This window comes from Raphanus sativus, chromosome 2 (assembly GCF_000801105.2).
Source record: "Raphanus sativus cultivar WK10039 chromosome 2, ASM80110v3, whole genome shotgun sequence".
NCBI lineage: Eukaryota > Viridiplantae > Streptophyta > Magnoliopsida > Brassicales > Brassicaceae > Raphanus > Raphanus sativus.
The window spans coordinates 37,492,014-37,509,688 of NC_079512.1; the positions used below are offsets into that span (position 1 = coordinate 37,492,014).

The following is a 17,675-nucleotide window of genomic DNA, read 5'->3' on the forward strand; positions in this document are numbered from 1 at the left end:
ACATGGTAGCTTTAAGATCCCGTGAACTAAGACTTTGTAACTTGCAAGTAATCATAGCCCGTGATCTGTTGAATCTATATCAATATTTATAATCTGACACTATAATAAATTTCTCCTAGTATTGGTGATGGAGATTATATGAACATAAACATATTTCATCATCATAAAACTGGGCTGATTAGTTGATTAGTAAGCCCATCATACAAAAACCAACCTCAATTATTATTCACATGGGCCGAGGGGAAAATAAGCCGAGTCTATTAAACAAAATATAATCGAGGCATTTTTCATTATGATATATAAACGTCGTTAGCTACTTCATTAAACATCTACATTAAGGGATGTCAAAAAAAAAAGAACATCTACATTAAGGAAAACTAATTTATTTCCATAAAAGGCCTCTGATATATTTGGGCCTACGAATATACTATTATGGGCCTAAAACTTCATTTGCGAAACAGCCGTGTCAATAAAGCGTGTTGTGTTATTAAATAAAGGAGAAGAAAAGTCTATAAACCAATCATACGACGCTTCTTTGACTATCAGCGTTGCCGAAGAAGGCTTTTTGGCCCATGTAGGGTCGTTCCTTCTTTTTTCTTCGGCTATAAATACAGCTTCTATGCATTGAGAGGCGACACTTTTTTTCATCGGAGAGTTTCCGAAGGAATTCGAGGTCTGGCGGCTCCTTCTTTCTTCTCCGATCAACCGTCCCGATCTGTTGCCCGTAATGATTTTGGCGCGTTATTAGAAGTCCCGATATCTTACTTTACACACACACTCGAGGTCTCCTCGTGGTCGATCTAGGGTTTCCGCGAGATCTGAGATTTACATCTTTGTTGGTCCCGTTTTGATTCCGAAGTCCATCTTCTTCGCATCCAAATATACTTTGGTGTAGTTTGTCCCTAATATCGTAAGATGTCTCGGTGCTTCCCGTTCCCGCCACCTGGCTATGTACTGAACGGGATCCGCGATGAGGCTCTGATCGAATCGATCAAGGTTTGTTTGAGAAAATTAATCTCGTGTGGTTTCGGTTATTGGGGTTTCACGGGATTTCAAATGCTCAGCTTCATTGTTTCGGTTATGCCCCCCATGAATGATAAAAGATACCAGTTTGAGATATTTTCTATTGAAAACGATGGATACAATGTCACTAAAATTAACCGGTCCGTTTGAGATAATTATAAATACAGATTCGAAGTACAATGTTAACTGTCACGTAGTCCCTTGAGTTGAGTAGATGTCCAGAAATCGTTTGCAGAAGGGTTGCTCTATATGAGTTCTTGTTCTGCTTTTCATTGAATTTGCTGATCATTGATCTTTTGGTTTTGTTCACAGAAGGCAGAGGAGAAAGCTAAGAAAGAACATAGGAGGAAGGAGAGGAAAAAAGAGAAAAAGGATAAGAAAGAGAAGAAGGAGAAAAAGAGGAAGGAGAGGGGAGGGGAAGGTGAAAGCGAAAAACACTCTCATAAGAGAAGGCGCAAAGAAGAAGTTGCTAAAGATGGCAAGAACATTGAAAGTGAGAATGGCTGTTTTGAGAAGAGCAGTCTTACTGTAGAACGCGACCTGCTTCAGTCCACGTCTCAGAACTCTTGTGATAGCACTCTTAACAGCAATGAGCTACCTAAGCAGCCACATCGCAACAACAACGACTCTGGTGAGTTTGTTTCCTTCCCCCGGGAAGGTTCTAGTATTCTTGTTGGGTCTATTTACCTTTTCAGGACATTGTTGACGTTCTTTCTTCAAATATGTTGAATTTGAAGAAAGCATCATTCGGATTCGGGTGCCTATCCGAAGGCAGAATGATCCTGAGGTGATGATGACCACCAACAAGGATCAACAAAAACCATGTCCTTCCCGGGAAGTGAAGTTGGATACCGTGAAGATTGTTATTAGAGAGCAGCCGCAACATCTTTGTTCCACTTCAAAGCCACATGAAGAGAAGAAAAAAGACCAAATTTTAAAAACGAAACCCATCAAGGAGAAGAAATCGTCGTCCACTTCTGACCCTTCAAGCGGCCTATGCAGGTTTTGCCCGCCATCATTGGCGGTGCAATTCTTGAACGTAGTTGAGAATTGGGTTCCTAACACGATCGAGAGAAGTGTAGAGCTGACCAACTATGAAGATGATGAATGTTGGTGGTTCTTGAAGAAGCCAAGTAGCCACAAGTTTGGCACAGAAAGATGCAAACAACTTAATAATGAGACAAAGCAAGTCGTAAGCAGTTCAATGGCGTGGCCATGTGCTCGCCTTTTACCAGAAGCTGATGTCCACGCCTTACCTTACACCGTCCCTTTCTGATACGAGCAGGAAGAAGAATTTCTTAACAAGGAACTTGGTCGAGATAATCCGTGTGCTGGAGTCGGACCAAACATTTTTTGATTTGGCCTTAAAAAGGTCTAAGGTTGAACACTGTTTGTTATACTTTGCGGTTGCTTAATATAGTAAGATTAGTACTACGCCCTGATCTCTCTTCTTTGAAGATGTGATTTCATGTACATAATCAAGTTGAACATATCATTTAGAATGGAAGAGAGACTATACTACACCAATATTAGCTCCACCAATACTAGCTCTCTCGACCAATCAATTGAATCATATGTTAAATTAAACTCAACAGAATTCGTATTTAGAGGAACTAAGAGAGCAATGAACACTGAAAAGAAGAAAAAAAAAATGAAAACGAAAACACTTTCTTTTAAGACCCTGTCATCGAGCTTCTTACAAAATGGAGCAAGCCTTTTGTGCTTTGTTCTTCTTTTTCTTCTGCTTTGGAGGTTGAAGGACCACTTTGATAGCTGCATCAAAGACTCCCTTCACGTTCTGCAGTTTATTATATCCCACATTATTTTCATCATAAAAAGATGGAAGCCAACATATTCAAAAATGGGTTCATAAGATTTATATTTACCTCTTGTGATTTTGAACTGCACTCGATGTAAGCAGGCGCTTCAATTAGCTTCTTGAGCTCCTCTCCCTTTGATGCAGAACATGCAAATGATTAACGGGGCTTTTTTTTTTGAATAACTTGAAAAAATGCACCGAGGAAATAAAAGGGTCTTCTTCATACCTGAGCACTGGTAATAGGGACGGCACCAGGATGGTCGATGACAAACTGTTTGTCATCCCGAAGATCTGACAGAAAAACAAAGTTTCATAAGCATCAAATTTGCAGGTACCAATAAGAGGAATCTATAGTCGAAACAGAATGGAAAACGTTAATATGAGTTATAGGCTTATAGCCAAAGCTTCTGAAGCTCTTCCATACTTGCTACACCTTAGCTATTTGATTGGAGGAAGTTTAAAGACATAAATGACTCCCTCTCAAAATTTAGGTAACCAAAGGTTTAAGAGGTCATCGTCAGAAGAAGGTTATAGCGTGTACGTACGGTTAACAAGAAATGCAAGATACAAGAAAAAACATGTTGACCAATGGGTATGCAATGAAAACTAGGCTCAGATATTAATGTTTCCTTAAGATTATTATTTTTTTTTGGATTCACTGTTGTACTTAACATCCAGATATTAAGCGTAACATAGAGTCTAACTCCATGGCATTTAGCGACACAAGCGTAAAAGCCATGGAGTTGCACTGGAACCAGCATGAACTCTCAGAGCTCACCAACATGTTTGACATCATAGTTGCGAGCGATTGGTAGCTTCCCTCACTTTTTCATTCCTCTTGATTTCAGTTTTTTTTTATTTCTAATCTCTTTGTCTCCTTTTTATTTATTCACCAGTACTTTTTTCAAGGAGTTTCATAAGGACCTTGCAAGTCTCATCAAGGTGCTCCTCAAAGCCAACGAAACCTCTGAAGCGTTTTTCTTCAGTCCTAAGAGAGGTGACTCTTTAGATAAGTTCCTGAAGGAGATCGAAGACATTGGTTTAAACTACGTCTTAACCGAAAAATATGATGAACAAGTTTGGAAGCGCCATGAGACGCTTGCGAAAGGAGACGAGTCTTGGCCTAGCTATGACAAGAACCACTGTTACCCTTTACTTATTCAAATTACTAATTAATCATAAATAATTAAAGACTGTTTCATCTTTGCGGCGAATAAACGCAGGTATAGTCCAATCTTTTCAAGCTTTTTGTTTAACATTCTGTGTAGGTGTTTACTTTAATGGATATAATCCAATATTAAGTGGGTGGATTTGAAAGTTGAAACCTTTTTTGACTCTATGCAAGATGCTCTTATCTTCCTTTATAGAGAGGTCCGGTCCTCACTACAATTAATATACAAGAGTTAGGCGAAGCCGTTCATCTAAATATAAAATATAGAACAATATAAAATAATACTACAAAAGCTAAAGATTCTAGATCAAGTGTACTGCCATTGATGAACGACATCAAGCTACATAAATCAAAGCTTTTGATCTTCTTACGAACCAAAAGTCATTGTCTTTGTTAGCTGTTTGAACTAATTTAATGGTCCTTTTACTTGGACAGATTGGGACAGACAGTATTTGTATATTGTTAATATATTATTGGCTAAAAATTGTGATTACCCGCCAAATTTGCACGATTATTCAACGTACATTTTCAGACGGCGTCTACTACTACAGAGCACCGTAATCCGTAAAGACAACATCTTGTCTTAAAAATATCGAAGAAAACTAATAAGAGATAAGAGTTCTAAGGAATAACTATTACTATAACTAATCAGTCTAAAAACAAATCAATCCGTGGAGTACCACACGAATCAACTCTTTCTTCTGGTCGTCTTTCAGTTGATGATCTTTTGTTTCTCTTAGATGAAAACCTCGAAAGATGTTACTATCAAGTATCAAAGCTTTAACGCATACGTTACAGCTATCACCAAACGCGTTGTACCGCCCAGAACGCGACAGCTAAAACACCAGACGAAAACACGGTAGAGATAGTTGGCGATGACGCGGAAGAGTAGGTTACGGCTTCGGGCTCAAGTTCTCCTCCCTTCTTTGCACTCTTCACACTGAGACAAATTACATAAATACAAAATTATTATGTATGTATATAACAATGGGACCATCTTTGCGATATGAACAAAAGAGCCGTGTCTGGACCGCACATGGGCACAGTTCACCGACGTTTGAATGAAAAAAAAAAATCTATGCATACAACAGAGAACATTAGATATTTTATTTATTATGCTGATATCATTATTGCTACGGGTGAAAATATGAAAATGTCGTCTTGTCTCATCATTTCACAAATTGACAAAACAACACGGTGCATTATGACAAACACTTCTCATGATTTTTTTTATACGGTGATTTGACGTCACCTTTCTTCAAAAACGTTACAAAAGGTGAATAATTCATCTCCAAGACTCCAAAGATCAAAAAAGTTGGAATATTTGAATGTGATATTAAAAAAAAAAATCGAGACCGGCTTCAAACAGAATCTGAGCCAAACTTTTTATTTTTTAAAATTGATTTGAACGATCATTGGAGCAAAACTTTTTACTTAGTAATACCAATTTGTTTTCAAATATTCTTATTCGTGTTTCCACTAGAATAAAACCATAGCTTTTGTAGTAATTTTATATTCTTACAGTATTATAATGTAAACAGAAATACTTTTTCTTAAATAGAAATATATATTACCTTGGGTTAGGAGAAGGACAGAAAGTGATGAGGTAATCAGCTCCGGCGCAAGTAAATGTACTAGTCCCGTCGTCGTAAGCGTAACTATAAGCTCTCGGACACGCGTTTTTGAAAAACAACGAGTATTCGCTCGGCTTACACGTGTCCGGCGTTCCAAACGCGCCGCTGCAGCAATACTCCGGCGTCCCAAACGCCTCGCAAGCGCTTTTGCAAGCAACTCCTCCTTCGTTCCCCGTCGTCGCCACTTTCAGCTGAGCAGGACAAGGGCCGTTGAGCTCCGCGACGCAGCCTGTGACGGTGCAGTTCCCGGCGGCGCCGCTCGCGTCTCCGCCGCCTTGCGGTACGATCGTCATAGGGATGTTGTAGCCGTCGACGAGGCTGACGTCGTAGAAATCGAGACCGCCGGCTCCGTTTAAGGTGAACTCAGCTAGCGTCGCTGGAGGTGCTGCGCCGGATCCGGAGCACTCGACGGCGGAGGAACCGCAGTCTCCGGTAACGCAGGTGGACGGCTCCGTTTAAGGTGAACTCAACTTACTGTAGAACGCGACCTGCTTCAGTCCACGTCTCAGAACTCTTGTGATAGCACTCTTAACAGCAATGAGCTACCTAAGCAGCACAAGGAGAAGCAGCCACATCACGACTCTGGTGAGTTTGTTTCCTTCCCCCGGGAAGGATCTATTATTCTTGTTGGGTATATATTTACCTTTTCAGGACATTTTTGACGTTCTTTCTTCAAATATGTTGAATTTGAAGAAAGCATCATTCGGATTCGGTTGCCTATCCGAAGACAGAATGATCCTGAGGTGATGATGTCCACCAACAAGGATCAACAAAAACCTTGTCTTTCCCGGGAAGTGAAGTTAGATACCGCCAACATTGTTACTAGAAAACAGCCGCAGCAACGTCCTTGTTGCACTTCAAAACCACATGAAGAGAAGAGAAAAGACCAAATTTTAAGAACGAAACTCGGCAAGGAGAAGAAATTATCGTCCACTTCTGATGACCCTTCAAGCGGATTATGCAGGTTTTGCCCTCCATCATTGGCGGTGCAATTCTTGAATGTAGTTGAGAACTGGGTTCCTAATACGATCCAGAGAAGTGTAGAGCTCACCAACACTGAAGGTGATGAATGTTGGTGGTTCTTGAAGAAGCCAAGTAGCCACAAGTTTGACGGAACAGAAAGATGCAAACAACTTAATAGTGAGACAAAGCAAGTCGTAAGCAGTTCAATGGCGTGGCCATGTGCTCGCCTTTTACCAGAAGCTGATGTCCACGCCTTACCTTACACCGTCCCTTTCTGATACGAGCAGGAAGAAGAATTTCTTAACAAGGAACCTGGTCGAGATAATCCGTATGCTGGAGTCTGACCAAACATTTTTTTGATTTGGCCTTAAAAAGGTCTAAGGTTGAACACTGGTTGTTATACTTTGCGGTTGCTTAATATAGTAAGATTAGTACTACGCCCTGATCTCTCTTCTTCTCTGAAGATGTGATTACATGTACAACATCAAGTTTAACATATCATTTAGAATGGAAGAGAGACTATACTACACCAATATTAGCTCCACCAATACTAAGCTCTCTCGACTCGACTATCAATTTAAACATACGTTAAATTAAACTCAACACAAATCGTATTTAGAGGAACTAAGAGAGCAATCAACAATGAACACTGAAAAAAATGAAAACGAAAACACTTTCTTTTAAGACCCTGTCATCGAGCTTCTTACAAAATGGAGCAAGCCTTTTGTGCTTTGTTCTTCTTTTTCTTCTGCTTTGGAGGTTGAAGGACCACTTTGATAGCTGCATCAAAGACTCCTTTCACGTTCTGCAGTTTACACCCACACGGTTTTCATCATAAAAAGATGGAAGCCAACATTCAAAACAAAAACATGGTTCATAAGATTTTCTTAACCTCTTGGGATTTTGAACTGCATTCTATGTAAGCAGGCGCTTCTATTAGCTTTTTGAGCTCCTCTCCCTTTAATGCACAACAGGCGAATGATAAACCGGGTTTTCTTAAACTGCATCTGAGTAAAAAAATAAAAAAAAAATACTCATACCTGAGCAGTTGTAATAGGGACGGCACCAGGATGGTCGATAACAAACTGTTTGTCATCCCGAAGATCTGAAAGGAAACAAGGTTAAATCACCAAAAAGAGCAAAGAACAAGTAACAAGTTGCAGATACCAAAGATTTAGAGTGTGGAAAATGACTATCGAGTTACAACCAAGCCTTGAATTAGCTTATTTGATTGGAGAATGTTTAAAAGCATAATGATTGCCTCTTTAAATGTAGGTAACTAAAAAGGTTTTAAGAGGTCATCATGAGAAGGTTATATTATAGCATATGGTTTACAAGAAATGCAAGATACAAGAGTAAGCCTATTCACCAATCACCAATGATAAAGCTATGAAAACAACGCTCCTTTCCACCTAAATGATTCATTTTGAACATTTGTACAAATTCGAATCAGAACCGTGAAGCCATATTCACTCATGCCATATAAATCAGGAGCAGCTTACGAAAGTCGCAAGAAGATAGCTGTAGTGTGTGTGTGTCCTGATTTTCTCTAGGCAAAGGATGGAAATTAGACATAAAGCAAAAATGCAAGAGTAAAGTTACCAAGTTTGGTTCCAACAAGGACGATGGGGACACCAGGAGCATAGTGCTTCAACTCTGGGATCCACTTCTTGGAGACATTCTCGTAACTAGCCTTACTAATAAGAGAGAAGGCTAGAATGAAAACATCAGCACCACGGTAACTCAAAGGTCTTAATCTGTTATAGTCCTCCTGCCCTGTAAAACAAAAATAAAAAATAAAAATTATTTGAGAGTATAAATCCCAGTAGCTGCAACTACGACAAAGCTCATCGAGTGATCATTTCATTTTTACCTGCAGTATCCCACAATCCAAGATTGACCGTGGCTCCATTGACAACCACATTGGCGCTAAAGTTATCGAAAACAGTGGGAACATAGTCCTGTGTCCATGGAAAATGCTCAACAATCAGACAAAGAATAATAACAATCAGATTGCAATAAGAATAACGGAAGATACCGTGGGAAAGGTGTTGCTGGTGTAAGAAATGAGCAAACATGTTTTGCCGACAGCTCCGTCACCAACGGTAACGCACTTTATGAACCTTGACGCGCTCATTGCCCAAGCCCAAACGTGATGATGAAGACACAATACAGAAAACTAAAGAGAAAAAGTCAAAAAATGATAATAAAATGCAACCTCAGATCTACGTCTGAGGAACAACAACCCCACAATATGAATCCAATTCCTCCGAGTCTTCTACTATTTACATTCAATTAAACATCTCTCCGGCACAAACAAACAAAAAAAAAACTAAACGATGTAAGTGAATGAGGAAAAAAATCAGAAAGAAAAATGTAAAGAGGAAAACACAAAGGACGTGATTCAAAGATGGTGGTGAATGGTGTTTGTTGGTTTGTTAACAAAAACGTGAGGAAGATGAATTTGGATCGACAGAGAGAAAGTGATGGCCGCAAATAATTGCCATTGAAGCGTTCGTTACTAATCGCTGCCATCCCCGATTCTTTTGCCTCCTTTTTTTCCAATGTCAATAACATTTGCTTTCTCGGGAATAAAAAGCCCATTTTCAGCTAGGGCCGTAAGCTTAAAAGCCCAATAGTCCAAAAGACCCAAACACAAACACTTACCTGACAAAAAAAAAAAGAGAGTTGAGACTAGCATCTTCGATCAAAAGAGTCAAAGACCAAACCATTTCTTACGGAACATAATGTATCTTGCTTAGTACTCAAATGCCTAATCTGTATCGTGATTTTATTTGTTTATGCAAAATATTTATAAACAAATAGTATAATATGTATTAATGTCCACAAACATACGTAGATATTTGAATAAACGAAAGAACATATGCGAAGAATAGCAAAGAAGGGTTCATCCAAAAAACATACTTAGCTTTCTCCACCTGACAAAACATTCTTCGGTCCTAATTTATATAAATATATCTATATTGATCAATCATGTTACTCGTTCAGAGTCAATTCTTTAATCCTATTCTTCTTCATTTGCTCTTTCAAAGTCCTGACAAAATGGCAGTGAATGTCGTCGATGCAGAGTACCTCAAACAGTTAGAGAAGTCTCGTAGGGACCTTCGAGCTCTCATCTCTTCCAGAAACTGTGCTCCCATTATGCTCCGTCTCGCGTAACCTCTTTTCTCTCTTTCTCCATTTTTTCTTTCTTGTATTACACGTTTCCAAATGCAAGTCTGGCCGTGTGTATGTAGATGGCATGACGCAGGAACATATGATGAGAAGAAGAAAAGTGGAGGTCCCAATGGATCTATTAGGTTCAAGGACGAGCTAAACCGCCCTCATAACAAAGGTCTCGAGAAAGCAGTCGCCTTCTGCGGTCAGTTCTCTTTAGCCTTAAATCTTCATCTTTGATTTGGCTGTCTTCTTTTTTCATGTAAGTGGACACTTTATTTTTTTCAGAGGAAGTAAAAGCTAAGCATCCACGAGTCTCTTACGCAGACCTTTACCAGGTTAAAAACTCACTCATAGAAGCTTTTTATTGAGAGGAATGTTGTTTGAAACAGATTCTTTGTGTGTTTGAACTCTCAGCTCGCAGGAGTTGTTGCAGTGGAAGTTACCGGTGGCCCTACAATCCCATTTACTCCAGGCCGTAATGTAGTACCCACTCTACACTCTTATCCCTAAAGGACAACACCTTAGAATCATCATATTTTAATAGATCCATTGATGATATTCAGGATGCTGAGACAGCAGATGAAGGAGATCTTCCTGATGCGAATCAAGGTGCCTCACATCTAAGAACTCTCTTCTCTCGTATGGGTCTATCGGATAAAGACATTGTAGCTCTCTCTGGAGGCCACACTCTGGTTACTAACTAACTCTCCTTAAAAAGAAAAACATAATAACCGGACACTAAACATGCTCCAATGAACCAACTTGGTTTGCGCTGCTTTTGTATGTACAGGGGCGTGCACATAAGGAGAGATCAGATTTCGAAGGCCCTTGGACGCGAGATCCTCTCAAGTTTGACAACTCTTATTTCGTGTAAGCCAAACAAACAGCGCACACAAAGTTAGATTGAGAAGGGAGTGTTGTGGAACTTACATTTGTCTAATTAATGCATTGATGGTTTCAGAGAGCTTCTGAACGGGGAAACTCCAGAACTGCTGCAACTTAAAACCGACAAGGCTCTACTTGGCGATCCCAAGTTCGAACCTTATGTTAAGATGTATGCAAAGGTAAAAGATTATAACTTTTAGTTTGGATGAGATTCATCAACATAGTAAATGTATGTGAATATGACAGGATGAGGATGTGTTCTTCAGAGATTATGCTTTCTCACACAAGAAACTGTCAGAACTAGGATGCAATCTGCCAAGAAAAACTCCTGCGACAGTAAAGCAGCAGGCAGTTGGAATCGCTGTTGTTGCAGCTGCTGTCATCTTCACCATATGCTATGAAGCAAGGAGAATAGGCAAGTGAGGAGGAGGAAGTTTCACAGATGCGGAACAAAAAAGGCTAAAAAAAAGATGTTAAAACTGAATGAATGCAATAAAATAAAATAAAAAAAATGATTCATGAGATGTTTGTTTACCTTTATAAGAAAATCATACCGATACAGAAGAATGTCTGAAAAGGTTATATATATATTTCAAAGTAGTAGAAGCATAAGATTTTATTTCTCAGTCACACAATGGGAATTACATTAGAGTAATAACACTATCAAAAGGGGGCAAAAAAAAAACAAGCCTGGAACTATTAAAAGAAGAAAAAGAAAAAAGAAAATCAAAGAGCTCTGAAACTATCAACTTTATCAAGCCTGGCGGTACCAGAGCTGGAGGATTCGCCGAGTGGATCAGGAGAGGTTGCAGCTCTAGAAGCTTCTCTTCTCTTCAGAGACGTTGGCAGTCCCGAGATCTCCTACCAAACAAAAAAAAAATCAAGACTTGGTTTCATAAATGTTAATTAATCGAAAACAAACTAAAATGAGCTTCAAAACAAATTCAAAAATAACAATACACCTTCATGAGATGCAACCTCATGTCGGAAGGACGAGTCTGGTTACCGATGCAGGCCATAGCAAACTTGGAATAACTAAACAATACATCAGCTGCAGCTTGTTTCTTCTCATCAACCTTTAAAGAAGAAAAGAAGAAGAAGAAGATATCCTCATCTCAACGATTTCTCAACGAACGATTAACCCAGAAAAAAAAAAGAACAAAGCCAACAACTTTGGTCAAGCAGGAAGATCAAAGAAGCCACACACACAATCTAACAATCCTAAAAGCTCCGATTTTTTTTATGTATAGAGAATATTAATAAAGAAAACGAAGAAACTATATAGCTCAGATTCAAAGACGAAAGCTTTTAATAATCTGAAATCGAGAATCCCATCTGAATTTGATATAGTATAAAAAAATCGAACCTCGTAATCATCTTTCATCGTGTAAGAAGCGCCGGATTGCTCTCTGTTTATCGTTCCTGCTCTCTCTGATCTTCTGCTCAAGGCCAGCGACGACGAGGTGACCTACTTAAGCTAATGTTTGATCAGAGCTCTCGCAGGTTCAATGTTGTTTTGCAAGGATAAAATACAAACTTGTTGTCGGGGATGAAACTTGAAACTAAACACCACGATGTTTTTAGTACCCTAAAACGACGAGTGCGTAAAAACGGCAGAGCGTGTGAAATACACTTAACGGATCCGGAGAGAAACAAAACAGTTGTTCTGTTTGTTTGTCTCCTGTTTAGTTTAGTTCGGTAATAAAATTTGCCGGCGGAGGAGGAGGGGAAGCGATAACGATTCTCCTTCCATGGATCCCACTTCTTCTTCTCTTAGATGGAGAATCCTTCGGCAAGCTCTTATCAATAGATCTGGTGAATGACTGACTCCCCCTTCCATTAATCCAATTCTCGATCTCTCTCACGTCCTCGTAAGCTAACGAATCAAATTTTCCAACTCAGATTCTCAAACTGAAGTTGAGATCAAGCGGGTGTCAAGGAAAGCAACTCAAGGATTCAACTTGATCCCTTGTCGTCAGGTGGTGGTTGATTCTTGTTCAGAAGAAGACTCTCGGGAAGCATGCGTTTGCTACACAATTCCCATTCCTTCCTCTCCCGAACTCTATCTAACGTTAGTTTACTTTTTTAAGTCTCGATCGATCCAATGACACAATCTTTACGGCTGTTTCTATAAGATTTTTCTATGAAAATTTTATTTGCAGACAAAGAGTGGATAATTGCAGTGATCTCAATGACTTTGAGATCTCTAATCGACACAACATCGATAATACTGGACTTGTCTGTAAGTTATTTTGTTATTATGCTCACATTACTTGTGAGTTTTCCCATTTTGATCCTAGTTTGATTTAGGTAGAAATTAATGTGAATAATGTCTCTGTTATGTTCAATATGTTAGATTTTAGTTACGATTGAGTTGCTTGGATGTGTCAAATGCTATTTTGGACTGTAAATCTCTCATATCGTTGACTTAAGTATAACTGTCATTGTTCTAGGTCAGTGGCCTTCAGAAGAAGTTCTAGCATACTTTTGCATGTCTCAGCCAGATCGCTTCAGGTTTTCTGTCTTCAGTTTTAAGTTTGCATTCTTATAACTTCTTTTTTTTTTTTACATTTTATTTGGATCATTGGGAATTGGTGCAGAGGTAAAAGAGTCATTGAGCTTGGATCCGGGTATGGATTAGCCGGTTTAGTTATTGCTGCTACCACTCAAGCATCACAAGTGGTCATCTCAGATGGAAATCCCCAAGTAGTCAATTGTATCCTTGTGTGTGTGTGTGTGTGTGTGTGTGTATAATGTTTCTTTAAGATTATTATTTTTTTGGATTCACTGTTGTACTTAACCATCCAGATATTAAGCGTAACATAGAGTCCAACTCCATGGCATTTAGCGACACAAGCGTAAAAGCCATGGAGTTGCACTGGAACCAGCATGAACTCTCAGAGCTCACCAACATGTTTGACATCATAGTTGCGAGCGATTGGTAGCTTCCCTCACTTTTTCATTCCTCTTGATTTCAGTTTTTTTTTATTTCTAATCTCTTTGTCTCCTTTTTATTTATTCACCAGTACTTTTTTCAAGGAGTTTCATAAGGACCTTGCAAGTCTCATCAAGGTGCTCCTCAAAGCCAACGAAACCTCTGAAGCGTTTTTCTTCAGTCCTAAGAGAGGTGACTCTTTAGATAAGTTCCTGAAGGAGATCGAAGACATTGGTTTAAACTACGTCTTAACCGAAAAATATGATGAACAAGTTTGGAAGCGCCATGAGACGCTTGCGAAAGGAGACGAGTCTTGGCCTAGCTATGACAAGAACCACTGTTACCCTTTACTTATTCAAATTACTAATTAATCATAAATAATTAAAGACTGTTTCATCTTTGCGGCGAATAAACGCAGGTATAGTCCAATCTTTTCAAGCTTTTTGTTTAACATTCTGTGTAGGTGTTTACTTTAATGGATATAATCCAATATTAAGTGGGTGGATTTGAAAGTTGAAACCTTTTTTGACTCTATGCAAGATGCTCTTATCTTCCTTTATAGAGAGGTCCGGTCCTCACTACAATTAATATACAAGAGTTAGGCGAAGCCGTTCATCTAAATATAAAATATAGAACAATATAAAATAATACTACAAAAGCTAAAGATTCTAGATCAAGTGTACTGCCATTGATGAACGACATCAAGCTACATAAATCAAAGCTTTTGATCTTCTTACGAACCAAAAGTCATTGTCTTTGTTAGCTGTTTGAACTAATTTAATGGTCCTTTTACTTGGACAGATTGGGACAGACAGTATTTGTATATTGTTAATATATTATTGGCTAAAAATTGTGATTACCCGCCAAATTTGCACGATTATTCAACGTACATTTTCAGACGGCGTCTACTACTACAGAGCACCGTAATCCGTAAAGACAACATCTTGTCTTAAAAATATCGAAGAAAACTAATAAGAGATAAGAGTTCTAAGGAATAACTATTACTATAACTAATCAGTCTAAAAACAAATCAATCCGTGGAGTACCACACGAATCAACTCTTTCTTCTGGTCGTCTTTCAGTTGATGATCTTTTGTTTCTCTTAGATGAAAACCTCGAAAGATGTTACTATCAAGTATCAAAGCTTTAACGCATACGTTACAGCTATCACCAAACGCGTTGTACCGCCCAGAACGCGACAGCTAAAACACCAGACGAAAACACGGTAGAGATAGTTGGCGATGACGCGGAAGAGTAGGTTACGGCTTCGGGCTCAAGTTCTCCTCCCTTCTTTGCACTCTTCACACTGAGACAAATTACATAAATACAAAATTATTATGTATGTATATAACAATGGGACCATCTTTGCGATATGAACAAAAGAGCCGTGTCTGGACCGCACATGGGCACAGTTCACCGACGTTTGAATGAAAAAAAAAAATCTATGCATACAACAGAGAACATTAGATATTTTATTTATTATGCTGATATCATTATTGCTACGGGTGAAAATATGAAAATGTCGTCTTGTCTCATCATTTCACAAATTGACAAAACAACACGGTGCATTATGACAAACACTTCTCATGATTTTTTTTATACGGTGATTTGACGTCACCTTTCTTCAAAAACGTTACAAAAGGTGAATAATTCATCTCCAAGACTCCAAAGATCAAAAAAGTTGGAATATTTGAATGTGATATTAAAAAAAAAAAATCGAGACCGGCTTCAAACAGAATCTGAGCCAAACTTTTTATTTTTTAAAATTGATTTGAACGATCATTGGAGCAAAACTTTTTACTTAGTAATACCAATTTGTTTTCAAATATTCTTATTCGTGTTTCCACTAGAATAAAACCATAGCTTTTGTAGTAATTTTATATTCTTACAGTATTATAATGTAAACAGAAATACTTTTTCTTAAATAGAAATATATATTACCTTGGGTTAGGAGAAGGACAGAAAGTGATGAGGTAATCAGCTCCGGCGCAAGTAAATGTACTAGTCCCGTCGTCGTAAGCGTAACTATAAGCTCTCGGACACGCGTTTTTGAAAAACAACGAGTATTCGCTCGGCTTACACGTGTCCGGCGTTCCAAACGCGCCGCTGCAGCAATACTCCGGCGTCCCAAACGCCTCGCAAGCGCTTTTGCAAGCAACTCCTCCTTCGTTCCCCGTCGTCGCCACTTTCAGCTGAGCAGGACAAGGGCCGTTGAGCTCCGCGACGCAGCCTGTGACGGTGCAGTTCCCGGCGGCGCCGCTCGCGTCTCCGCCGCCTTGCGGTACGATCGTCATAGGGATGTTGTAGCCGTCGACGAGGCTGACGTCGTAGAAATCGAGACCGCCGGCTCCGTTTAAGGTGAACTCAGCTAGCGTCGCTGGAGGTGCTGCGCCGGATCCGGAGCACTCGACGGCGGAGGAACCGCAGTCTCCGGTAACGCAGGTGAATTTACCGGTGGTTGAGTCTTGTGTGCAGAGAGTACGGGCCCAAATACGGCCGGACCATGCGGCGGGGATAGGTATGACGCGTGTTTCTGTAGGGTTTAAGGAGAATCCGGTGGTGGGTAGAGGAGCGGTTCCTGCGCCGGAGAGAAGGCCAGGCCAGACGGTGTAGCTGCACTGGTTAACAACGGTGAAAGTGGTGGAGGAAACCCCATGGACTAGAAAAAGAATTATAAAAAGAAAGAGAGAATTTTGAAACCGGCCCATTAGAGCAGAGAGTCACCAGAAATCTCTAAATATATCACTTTTTTGTGTGTTGTGTCGCCCCCGAAGATGAGACTTCCGGTTACTCTGTTTTTCTGCTCTCGTGAGAGATGTTTGAAGTGTAAATGTGTAGGCTTGGTGGTTTATATATTTCGGAAAATATAATTTAGAACCTATAGTGAAAAAGAGAATGGAGAGAGATTGGTTGTGGGGGATTGGATCTTTTAAAGGGCTTAAGATATTTTTTAACAAAGGTCGGCTTTCACGTGACTCCATGCTCCCCTTGTCTATGTTAGTCGGCCAATGTGCCGTACATGTTCACGTTATTGGTATGCATAAAATATGTAAGAAACCATTTTACTTTGAATGATAGGACACATTATTATATCATGTTCGCAATTGTTTTTTTGATCAACTATCATGTTCGCAATTGTTTATCTCAGTAATTCGTGCAATATGCCAGTATGGGGTTGCATATGGCTATGATCAGTCTCTTATTGATGTCGGTGATCTACGTAGAGCTTGTCCTCTTTGATTATCAATAAAGATTAAATTCAAACAATAAATTATATTTTCTAATTTCTTTTTCACTGTGAAGCATAGCAGACACATAACTTGTTAGTTTGGTGGGTTACCCATCAGTCATCACCTAACATGAGCAGTAGTGCAGTACAACGTTTCGGTGAAGAATTGTCAGGTAACGAACGTATGAATGGCTTTTTACTAAAAAAATAGTCGAATAGTGACTACAAATATAAGTAGTACTATTGAACAAAAGAGGCGGTGAACAGAAAATGCTAGAAAGAGAAGACGTGGTGTGTGATGAATGCATCCTTAGATTCCTCTGCCCTCTTTTCTCTTCCAAGGGACACGGCCTTAAGAGTATCTATCTACTAGCCACCCAAATTGTGCTGTGTCCCTCAGTCCCTGTTAAAAAAAATTATTATGATTATTACAAGATGACAAAACAAATAAAAAAAATATAATGATCTTTTGATTTTTCGTGTCTTTCTCAATTTTAGTATTCAAACTGGAATATTAGACTGAAAGGTTCAGGAGAGGAATACAATTACTATTTTTATTTTTGAGTTATGTGAAAAAGACATAATGGCTAACGTTAGATAAGACTTTTGCAAGATTGGTTTTAAAAAGAAAAGAGAAGGTGTTGGGTCAACGACATTCGAAAGCTTTAGTTGTGTGATGGAGAGATATCAACTTGGTTGGCTCTTGCTTCTTTCGTTGTGACAAGTAATTTATGTTTGTATAGGTAAATATGTTTTAACAATTAGTACAACAACTTGGGTTAGATGTCATGTGTTTGTCTTACGATACAAATTCATTCAATTGATGAGAACTCGAT

General features: G+C 39.1%; 8 protein-coding genes across 12 annotated transcripts; 4 read left to right on the plus strand and 4 right to left on the minus strand.

Moving 5' to 3' along the window:
• The first annotated feature begins 626 nt into the window (after window positions 1–626).
• Window positions 627–6,998, plus strand: LOC108842265 (uncharacterized). 3 transcript variants are annotated; one of them, XM_057003627.1, is made up of 3 exons: window positions 627–996; window positions 1,339–1,654; window positions 6,341–6,998. In XM_057003627.1, exons 1-3 carry the CDS (start codon window positions 916–918, stop codon window positions 6,886–6,888), a joined length of 945 nt encoding a protein of 314 aa, XP_056859607.1. In that variant the 5' UTR covers window positions 627–915; the 3' UTR covers window positions 6,889–6,998. The 3 variants fall into 3 exon arrangements, with proteins under 3 accessions (XP_056859607.1, XP_056859606.1, XP_018470630.1); XM_057003626.1 differs by having other exon boundaries at window positions 628–996; window positions 1,336–1,654; XM_018615128.2 differs by lacking the exon at window positions 6,341–6,998 and adding an exon at window positions 1,761–2,457 and having other exon boundaries at window positions 630–996; window positions 1,336–1,654.
• Window positions 2,591–9,128, minus strand: LOC108842266 (rac-like GTP-binding protein ARAC6). Of its 2 annotated transcripts, none has more exons than XM_018615130.2 (6): window positions 8,649–9,128; window positions 8,484–8,571; window positions 8,213–8,386; window positions 3,069–3,133; window positions 2,910–2,975; window positions 2,591–2,821 (listed from the first exon to the last, which is right to left on the minus strand). In XM_018615130.2, exons 1-6 carry the CDS (start codon window positions 8,745–8,747, stop codon window positions 2,720–2,722), a joined length of 594 nt encoding a protein of 197 aa, XP_018470632.1. In that variant the 5' UTR covers window positions 8,748–9,128; the 3' UTR covers window positions 2,591–2,719. The 2 variants fall into 2 exon arrangements, with proteins under 2 accessions (XP_018470632.1, XP_018470633.1); XM_018615131.2 differs by lacking the exons at window positions 2,591–2,821; window positions 2,910–2,975; window positions 3,069–3,133 and adding exons at window positions 7,081–7,415; window positions 7,503–7,568; window positions 7,651–7,715.
• On the plus strand, window positions 3,502–4,181 carry LOC108842267 (calmodulin-lysine N-methyltransferase-like). Its single transcript, XM_018615132.2, has 2 exons — window positions 3,502–3,653; window positions 3,739–4,181. Exons 1-2 carry the CDS (start codon window positions 3,550–3,552, stop codon window positions 4,016–4,018), a joined length of 384 nt encoding a protein of 127 aa, XP_018470634.1. The 5' UTR covers window positions 3,502–3,549; the 3' UTR covers window positions 4,019–4,181.
• LOC130508253 (pathogenesis-related thaumatin-like protein 3.5) lies at window positions 4,465–6,109 on the minus strand. The gene is made up of 2 exons (XM_057003630.1): window positions 5,588–6,109; window positions 4,465–4,953 (listed from the first exon to the last, which is right to left on the minus strand). The coding sequence occupies exons 1-2, from the start codon at window positions 5,938–5,940 to the stop codon at window positions 4,815–4,817; spliced, it is 492 nt and encodes a 163-aa protein (XP_056859610.1). The 5' UTR covers window positions 5,941–6,109; the 3' UTR covers window positions 4,465–4,814.
• Window positions 9,129–9,595: 467 nt separating the features above from the next.
• Window positions 9,596–11,199, plus strand: LOC130508251 (L-ascorbate peroxidase 5, peroxisomal-like). The gene is made up of 8 exons (XM_057003628.1): window positions 9,596–9,786; window positions 9,868–9,992; window positions 10,076–10,125; window positions 10,205–10,270; window positions 10,354–10,482; window positions 10,581–10,660; window positions 10,752–10,854; window positions 10,922–11,199. The coding sequence occupies exons 1-8, from the start codon at window positions 9,605–9,607 to the stop codon at window positions 11,096–11,098; spliced, it is 912 nt and encodes a 303-aa protein (XP_056859608.1). The 5' UTR covers window positions 9,596–9,604; the 3' UTR covers window positions 11,099–11,199.
• Window positions 11,200–11,242: 43 nt separating this feature from the next.
• LOC130508254 (uncharacterized) lies at window positions 11,243–12,197 on the minus strand. Its single transcript, XM_057003632.1, has 3 exons — window positions 12,042–12,197; window positions 11,638–11,751; window positions 11,243–11,536 (listed from the first exon to the last, which is right to left on the minus strand). Exons 1-3 carry the CDS (start codon window positions 12,057–12,059, stop codon window positions 11,402–11,404), a joined length of 267 nt encoding a protein of 88 aa, XP_056859612.1. The 5' UTR covers window positions 12,060–12,197; the 3' UTR covers window positions 11,243–11,401.
• Window positions 12,198–12,332: 135 nt separating this feature from the next.
• Window positions 12,333–14,144, plus strand: LOC108822817 (calmodulin-lysine N-methyltransferase). Of its 2 annotated transcripts, none has more exons than XM_018595994.2 (7): window positions 12,333–12,490; window positions 12,578–12,746; window positions 12,811–12,917; window positions 13,129–13,189; window positions 13,276–13,391; window positions 13,484–13,616; window positions 13,702–14,144. In XM_018595994.2, exons 1-7 carry the CDS (start codon window positions 12,427–12,429, stop codon window positions 13,979–13,981), a joined length of 930 nt encoding a protein of 309 aa, XP_018451496.1. In that variant the 5' UTR covers window positions 12,333–12,426; the 3' UTR covers window positions 13,982–14,144. The 2 variants fall into 2 exon arrangements, with proteins under 2 accessions (XP_018451496.1, XP_018451504.1); XM_018596002.2 differs by having other exon boundaries at window positions 12,838–12,917.
• Window positions 14,145–14,427: 283 nt separating this feature from the next.
• On the minus strand, window positions 14,428–16,536 carry LOC108838832 (thaumatin-like protein 1). The gene is made up of 2 exons (XM_057003629.1): window positions 15,552–16,536; window positions 14,428–14,916 (listed from the first exon to the last, which is right to left on the minus strand). The coding sequence occupies exons 1-2, from the start codon at window positions 16,316–16,318 to the stop codon at window positions 14,778–14,780; spliced, it is 906 nt and encodes a 301-aa protein (XP_056859609.1). The 5' UTR covers window positions 16,319–16,536; the 3' UTR covers window positions 14,428–14,777.
• Between the last annotated feature and the right edge of the window lie 1,139 nt (window positions 16,537–17,675).

Bases quoted from the DNA above. Each gene is read 5' to 3' on its own strand.
- LOC108842265 (XM_057003626.1), top strand. From the start codon at position 916: ATGTCTCGGTGCTTCCCGTTCCCGCCACCTGGCTATGTACTGAACGGG. The intron at 997-1,335 runs GTTTGTTTGAGA...TTTTGTTCACAG, and splicing joins CTCTGATCGAATCGATCAAG to AAGGCAGAGGAGAAAGCTAA. The intron at 1,655-6,340 runs GTGAGTTTGTTT...TTGAATTTGAAG, and splicing joins TCGCAACAACAACGACTCTG to AAAGCATCATTCGGATTCGG.
- LOC108842267 (XM_018615132.2), top strand. From the start codon at position 3,550: ATGGCATTTAGCGACACAAGCGTAAAAGCCATGGAGTTGCACTGGAAC. The intron at 3,654-3,738 runs GTAGCTTCCCTC...TTTATTCACCAG, and splicing joins ATCATAGTTGCGAGCGATTG to TACTTTTTTCAAGGAGTTTC.
- LOC130508253 (XM_057003630.1), bottom strand. From the start codon at position 5,940: ATGACGATCGTACCGCAAGGCGGCGGAGACGCGAGCGGCGCCGCCGGG. The intron at 4,954-5,587 runs GTAATATATATT...AATTTGTCTCAG, and splicing joins TGTCCTTCTCCTAACCCAAG to TGTGAAGAGTGCAAAGAAGG.
- LOC108842266 (XM_018615130.2), bottom strand. From the start codon at position 8,747: ATGAGCGCGTCAAGGTTCATAAAGTGCGTTACCGTTGGTGACGGAGCT. The intron at 3,134-8,212 runs GTAACTTTACTC...TTTTTCTGTCAG, and splicing joins CCTTGTTGGAACCAAACTTG to ATCTTCGGGATGACAAACAG. The intron at 2,976-3,068 runs GTATGAAGAAGA...TCTGCATCAAAG, and splicing joins TCCCTATTACCAGTGCTCAG to GGAGAGGAGCTCAAGAAGCT.
- LOC130508251 (XM_057003628.1), top strand. From the start codon at position 9,605: ATGTTACTCGTTCAGAGTCAATTCTTTAATCCTATTCTTCTTCATTTG. The intron at 9,787-9,867 runs GTAACCTCTTTT...GTGTGTATGTAG, and splicing joins CCCATTATGCTCCGTCTCGC to ATGGCATGACGCAGGAACAT. The intron at 10,483-10,580 runs GTTACTAACTAA...TTGTATGTACAG, and splicing joins TCTCTGGAGGCCACACTCTG to GGGCGTGCACATAAGGAGAG.
- LOC130508254 (XM_057003632.1), bottom strand. The intron at 11,537-11,637 runs GTGTATTGTTAT...TTTGTTTGGTAG, and splicing joins TGAGGTTGCATCTCATGAAG to GAGATCTCGGGACTGCCAAC.
- LOC108822817 (XM_018595994.2), top strand. From the start codon at position 12,427: ATGGATCCCACTTCTTCTTCTCTTAGATGGAGAATCCTTCGGCAAGCT. The intron at 12,491-12,577 runs GTGAATGACTGA...TTTCCAACTCAG, and splicing joins AGCTCTTATCAATAGATCTG to ATTCTCAAACTGAAGTTGAG. The intron at 13,617-13,701 runs GTAGCTTCCCTC...TTTATTCACCAG, and splicing joins ATCATAGTTGCGAGCGATTG to TACTTTTTTCAAGGAGTTTC.
- LOC108838832 (XM_057003629.1), bottom strand. From the start codon at position 16,318: ATGGGCCGGTTTCAAAATTCTCTCTTTCTTTTTATAATTCTTTTTCTA. The intron at 14,917-15,551 runs GTAATATATATT...AATTTGTCTCAG, and splicing joins TGTCCTTCTCCTAACCCAAG to TGTGAAGAGTGCAAAGAAGG.